At 37.1% G+C, this 7,238-nt stretch overlaps 1 protein-coding gene across 1 annotated transcript in view; it reads right to left on the bottom strand.

Moving 5' to 3' along the window:
- Positions 1-918: 918 nt before the first annotated feature.
- Positions 919-7,238, bottom strand: part of pdgfrb (platelet-derived growth factor receptor, beta polypeptide) — a 33,642-nt gene continuing 27,322 nt past the window's right edge. The window contains 5 exon segments of the mRNA XM_032554238.1: positions 919-3,305; positions 4,105-4,394; positions 6,598-6,703; positions 6,783-6,868; positions 6,870-6,883. Coding sequence (XP_032410129.1) covers positions 3,158-3,305; positions 4,105-4,394; positions 6,598-6,703; positions 6,783-6,868; positions 6,870-6,883 — 644 coding nt within the window. The 3' untranslated portion in view covers positions 919-3,157.

The raw sequence follows: 7,238 nt of genomic DNA, 5'->3' as shown, positions 1-7,238 counted from the left end.
GAAGGTTGGTCTTTGCCTCAAGCAGAGGAGCTGAAGTATTTTGGTATGTTGTTCACGAGTGATTATAGGATGTGAGATGGACAGAGGAAATTGGACTGTGTCTGAAGTAATGCAGCTACTACTGTGTGGTGAAGAAACAGGTGAGCTACAAAATAAAGCTCTCGATCGAAAGAGATCCATGTCTCACGACCGTAAGACATGGATCATGACCAAAAGGATGAGATTCCAGATGCAAGTGGCTAAAATGAGCTTCCTCCAGAGGGTGGCTGGACTCAGAGATAGTATGAGGATCTCTATTATCAGAGGGAAAACTCAAAGAAGAGCCACAGTACCTCTAAGGAGTACGTTGATGTGTGGGGCATCTATTCAGGGTGGCACCTGGGCATGCTTCACTGGGAAAACCCAGATCTAACCTTAGGAACTAAGTATCCCGTCTAGCCTGGGAATGCCTTGGGATTCCCCATAATTAGCAGGAGTCATCAGTGGGAAGACGGAAGTATGTGGTTCCCTCCTGGATCCATTGCCCTGTGACCCAGTCTTGGATAAGTGAAAGACAATGCATGGATAGATATAAGACCAAAATCGATTGAGCCATTGACTGATTGTGTACACCTAATTAATGGAGGCCATATAGCTGTCTGTCAATGACTCTCCATGAAAGAGTAGAGCCTGAGCACAGAAACAGAGCCAGGGGTACTTTCAATGCAAAATAAAATGATATAGTACATGAAATCCATGTTTCGACTGGTTTCATTCCTGAGGGGACGCAGCTTCATGTAACTAAAGGTCTATCACAAAGACATCAAAGCCTCACTCTTCTGTGAAAATACATTTGTTCTGCTGAGTATTTTGTCTCACATTTGTGAGCTATCTAGATATACTACTAAATAAGTAAAAGAAGATTAAAATTTTTTTAAATATAGTGATATCATTGATTTATTGACACATTTACAGCATACAAAAAAAAAAAAAACATATAAAAATACATTTGTAAAAGTTAACAAGAGCTTTGGTACCATAGCTTGTGACATAGTGATTGTGTGCTTTTAAACTGTCAAGAAATAAAGATGTGTTCTTTAAATGGATATGCTAAGTACTGAGATAAAATACACTATGTAGCAAAAGTCATCCAAAGCAACAGAAAGTATTATGTTTATGTGTGCACATTAGGCTTTCATGGTACAGTGGATAAAATAAAGTCTACCCATAAAGTCTAAATGTGATGCTTTTACGACACAATAAAGTGACCATGATAAATACATTTTTCTCACCTTTAATGTGACAAGTTCTCCTTAATTTCACCCAAAAATCCCAACAAATTAAAATTGAAGGAAAATATAAAAAAATAAAGAGCAGTGATAACCTGGTTGCATTGATGTACACACTATTAAGCATCAACTTGGTCAAGCATCTTTTAATTTAATTCCAACACAGTCTTTTGTTGCCATTATCACAAACTGCGAATTTAATATTTCCCCTCTTTCAAACTAAAATCTCTTAAATTCAGTTCTGAACTCTCGATAGATCATTCCAGATATTTAATTTCTTCTGGCCCAGCAAGTCTTATTGAGATTCTGACATTTGCTAAAAACAATTAAATTCGAAATTTATCTTGAATTATTGGTGCGTAGTACTGTTCAATATTTTACCTAACTTAAAAATAAGTCAGTTAAGATAAGATTAGTTGTAACCCCAGCACATAATGCTGCCACCGCCATGTTTCACAGTGGGCATGGTGCTCTTATGGTGATACTCAATTTGTTGCTTCTTTGACGAACACTGAAAGTAGCTAAAAGCTATAATAAATCTATGGAGACTGAGTGCTGAAGTTTATTTTCCAAGTATGCACAAATGTGCGCAACCAGGTTATTAAAACTTTTATTTTAATCTTTTTATCTGTTTCAATTAATGGATTTGCTTGTTTTTTTGGTTAAAATCGATTCGGAGTATTTCTCACATTAAAGGTGGAAAATGTACTTAAAGGATTTATCAGTTTGACATTTTAACAGCAATTTATATAATGTACAGTACAGACCAAAAGTTTGGACACACCTTCTCATTGAATTCAATGAGAAGGTGTGTCCAAACTTTTGGTCTGTACTGTACATTAAAGCAACCTTTATGTAACAGCTGTGGGGGAAAAAAAAGTCTGTCAATAAAAAGGCACTCATGTGTGCCATCTTGTGCTAAGGCAGTGATATGCTGTTTGAGAGTTTCCCCTGCTTTCACAGATATTAGATTTGATTCGAATCAATCTATTAGTCCCAGTCTAATGTGGCTCTATGTTGTAGCTTTCTAACATTCACTCAGTAACATAACTTTAATGCAAATATCCTCATTTTCTCTAAGTAAAGTGCAACCCGATAAAAAAAAACTATGACATAAGCCTACAACAATGAAAAACAAAACATCAGATGTTAATAAAGACTCAGGCACAAAAATACACTGAATACCACTAAAAGGAATAATAGAAACATATCATTTTCAAACAGTGCACCAACGTCTCTGCATTTCTGATTCTTGAAATGAAACTTTATAAACATACTACCACGAATAAGGTTGCTAATAGTACAATGCAAGAAAAAGATAAAAATAGAAGTGTAAATTAATAATAAAGTGTCTATATCATGTTTTCAAATTAGTGTTAATCACTGTTGTGAGACAATGTTCTGTTTTAGATTGGTCCTCATTACTTTTCTCTGTGAAAGCTAAAAAAATATATATATATAACCCGCTTCCCAAAAAAAAAAAGAAAAAAAAGTCACATACTCTCAGATAAGACAGTCAAAAAGACAAACAGTTAGTGTTACTACAATAATAAAGCACAATCTGAACCGCCTAAGGCTTTATAAGTGTCTGACAGAACTGGCAACTACAGTAAACATCAACACTACTTTGGTTAAACTGATTGTGTAGGAATGTGACCTTATTCTTCTCCTGGCAAGCTCCCAGAAGAGTGAGAAACATTGTACCATTTTCATTATTTGTAACTTTAGATAGAAAACAAAAACTCTCAAAGGAGGAAGCAGTTTTTGAGAGCTCAGTGAAACTACAGAGAATGTTTCTCAGTCTCAGTTTTTGCTACATTTCAGTTTTAGTCGGGTTTCTTCTGAGTCTACAGAAAGGGGTTCGGTTTCCTCGGCCTTCCCACACAGGGCTACAGGAAACTGTCTTCTACCTCAGGCGTCCCCATGGAGCCCAGCAGTGCGTCCCTCTCACTCGTGTTCTCCACCCGGTCTTCCTCCGGAAGAGTTTCCGCCGTGTCCTGAGATGTGGAGTCAGCCTCCTCCTCCACAGCCAGAGAGCTGAGAGCAGAAAAAAACTCATTTAAATTTTACAGGAAGATACAGTTTGTACTGCAATAATTATTTTAGTTTAGCTCAATAAGAACAGAAACTTGTCTTTGGTCGATCTTTTTACTTCCTTTTTTAAACAGTAAGCTTTATGTATATTATATGCTGTAAACACAAATTCTAGTTACAAATAGTTGTCGTGTTTGCACATAATTTTTACTTATGGAGCAACTACAAATATTTGTTAATAATAATAATAATAATATGCTGAGCCTTTTAGATAATGTGGATGTTTTATGTCTAAACTTTTACTTTATTCTGCCAGATCAAAGTGATTTGGGATATATTCAAATAAATGGGCCTCTTGACCAAACATTTTTCTGTTTTATTTTCGTGAGGGGTCCAACAACCTGAAACCAAACCACAGAACTAAAGGCAGACCTCAAGAGCTTTTTCATAAGCAAAAGAAATTTCAAATAATCAAAAAATGAAAACACATTCAGACCTACATCTTTGTTTAAATATCTCTGTTTAAGTTTGCCTGCTTAAATCCATAATGAAATATGACAAACAGCTATTTAAAAGGGGAAATTACAAACTACTGTAAATTCATGTGGCTAAAAATTTGCCATATAAAGCCGTTGCTTGGCTCCGTGTTTGTATAAGCCATAAAAACACATCTCTGAATCCACCTACGTAATACAACGACTGTCTGAGCTCAACATCTGGATGAGTGGGTGTGTGGTGGAAAAAACATAACACACAGTCATTTCTCTTTGAGTCTGCTTGATTCCTGCAGGAGGGTCCGTACCTCGCAGGGCTTTCCGACGGCACTTCAGTGAAAACGTCGTCAGGCTTTAGGTCTGGGAGAGGAATGATGTACTCGTTGTATGAAGGGATGACTTCCTGTGTGTCTGCCTCTCGCCCGCCGTCTCCAGGCCTCGGGCTTTGGCTGTGGCGGCCCGGGAAGGACTGAGTGATTGGAGAGGGAGAGCCGAAGGCTGGGTTGGCAATTGGAAATGGAGAGGAGAGCCGAGGTTTGGTGCGAGCCACGGCAGGGTGATCGCTCTTGAGGAAGTTTTCATTCACTTGGTTGTATCTCTGTTTGAAAATGGGGGGAAGAGATTGTCAGTCAGAGGAGTGTAGCATGAATAGGAGGTTGGTGCAGTGTGTTTACGCACATAAACACAGACATACAACATGAAGTTGGTACTTGAGTCTTTTGGAAACCAATCTGATGTCAGGTGCCGTTTTGAAATGACGTAACTCTTACAGTGTTACCCGTTTATCACAAGTTACATTTCTTAGGGACTCCTAAATAGTTTTCTTGTGAAAAGGGGTGTTTAATTTAGCATTTGAGTGTTTTGGGTTATTTTGCATCCAGAAAAACACTCCTCAGATTTTTCATGTATTTATCTTATGAATATAGAAGGAAACCTGGAGCTTCAACATTCGCCAACATTTAGATTTTTAATAATACTAATGCTTTCCAGCCATTCCAGCCAGTTTTATTTTATGAATTTCCTTCACATGTTTATGAATGCTGTTATGCTGCTTAACAATCTGGAGGTACTAGTGAAAAAATATACATTATCACACTAAGAGTTAACAGAACAGCTTTACAGGACAAGGTCTCATTATGGAAATGTCTTTTTTTATTTCTATTAAAAAAATCCAGAAATCCAACAGTTTTCTGGCTGTCATTTAGAGCCTTTTCCTTGAGACAATCTGTTGACAAGACAAGATGTTAAAAAGAGATGACTTAAACGCTGGAAAGAAGCTCATGTTCTTCATGCAATCTCCATTATAAGATCCATTTGATTCCATCACTCAAAATGACTCCACAGTCCATGAACTGTTTCTCTTTAGTTAACCCTGTTTTCTTCCTATTAGGTGTTAATCGTGGTTTAATTCTCTGGTATGTAAAGTTAATTCCCTTCATAGGATTTATTAGTTTGCAGATAAACAAACTAAACAAACCGACTTCCTTCAGAGAAAAATGGATTTTCATTTCCTTTACATGCATCTTATACCTGCCAAGTGTTTGCACAGGTTTTAGTTTTCTGCCTGGCACTGCGTTGTGTTTCCTTGTCTACCTGCTTCTTCTGCAATTTATAAAAACAACTGGCTTAGAAAATAAACCAGCAGGTTCTATTTGCACTCTGTGTCACATCTTATGACAGGTTGTAAAATCTTGTTAAGTTCTGCAATAGAACTGCAAAATATATCGAATCGCAATCATCGTCATGTGAAAGGAACCGTTTGAAAGCCGTATTAGGCAGGAGATTATATTTCAAGAGCCTCACTTGTAAGCTATGCATTCCAGTTAATGCATGTGGTCTTGATGACCATGCTGGATGTATAGTTTTTCATGACAGAGATGTGAATGCTCCAAAAAAATTGTTTGGACACTGAAGTGAAGTAGAAGAATGAAAAAGTAAGGAGAATGTGGGTAAATCATAATTAAAATCACCTTTACAGAATTCCCAGTCTGAAATCACATTGAACTGCAAAGATAGGACTTTTAAGAAAACAGTTTTAACTTTCTTTTGGTATATTTTTTCACCGCACCAGAAAGTTTAGCCATCATTTGCATGTATATATTTTATATATTGTCTTGTATGTATACTATACAATCTGTCCTTAGATGTGTGCAAATTACAGGAAGCATCTTACTGCAGCTCCTTGAAAGAAAAGCGCTTTTAGCAAGGTAAGTCATATTTTGCGGAGAAATCAAATTATTGGATTTAACTCAGTGACTGGCCATTTTTAACCTTTATGCAATTTTCATTGTACTTGTGGTTATTTTTCTTTCTTCACATTACAATAAAAAGAGAGCCTTTGCATTTGTTTATAGCTGACCAAAAATGAGAATGAGATCAAATAGTTATTTCCTGAATGCACATAAGTATTTGTTCCTGATCAAAGCTTGAGACAAGAATAGAAAAACTCTTAGCAACAGATTAATGGAACTAAATGCTACCCTCCACTAAGTTGCAGATAATATTTGATGGAATGTTTTAATAAAGTCTTTACAGCAGGGTGCCTAGGTCCAGCCCTCGAGAGCTACCGTCCTGCAACTTTTGGATGCATCCATTCACCAGCACCCTCTGAAACAAATGGCTGAACTCCCTCATCAGCATTTCCTAGCTCTTAGAGACCTAATACAGTAAGCCATTTGTTTAATGCAGGTGTGCAGCAGCAGGGATCCATCTAAAAGCTGCAGGATAGTAGATCTTCAGGATTGGACTTGACCAGCCCTGCTCTACAGTTTAAGAAGTAAAATCCAGTACACATTATGTACCTTTTTATAGCTGTCCATCAGCATGTTTCCCACATTGTGCACCAGGAGGGAAAACTCGGGCCTCTTCTCAAATTTCTCATCCCAGCACTTCTTCATGATCTCATACCTGCAACATGACCCACATAAAAAAGGTTTAAGTCAGGAAGAGGAGGAATTTTGGGAGGAACAGTGTTAACGTAACTCACACTTCGTCAGAGGCGTGAGCAGGCTTGGCCATCCTGTAGCCTCTCTTCAAAGCACTGTAGAAGATTTCATTCATGGGCAAATCAGGGATAAGGAGTTCCTCCTGCAGGGAACGTTTAAGATAACAAAAAAAAGAGATTTAGATAGATTTAAAGAGTTAAAATATGAGTCAGATTTTTATAAAACAAAATAAAATTTCTAGAATGGATGTCTGGCAAAAACAGATCACAAAAGTGCAGCCATATTGAAACAGGAAAGAACAGAGGATCTTTCTTTTGCATTTACAGAGGCCGGATTGTGAACATGTTTTTACCAAGCAAACAAGCAAAAGATTGTTAAAAAAAAAAAAAAAAAGAAAACTAAACAAAACCTACAATACCCTGAGAAAGGAAATGCTGATTTCAACGCTTGACTGTGACTAATAAGATTTTGACCCGATATGAGTTTTCAGACAGATA

This window comes from Xiphophorus hellerii, chromosome 23 (assembly GCF_003331165.1).
Source record: "Xiphophorus hellerii strain 12219 chromosome 23, Xiphophorus_hellerii-4.1, whole genome shotgun sequence".
In the NCBI taxonomy this organism is placed as follows: Eukaryota; Metazoa; Chordata; class Actinopteri; order Cyprinodontiformes; family Poeciliidae; genus Xiphophorus; species Xiphophorus hellerii.
This window is presented reverse-complemented; position numbering and strand designations above follow the sequence as displayed.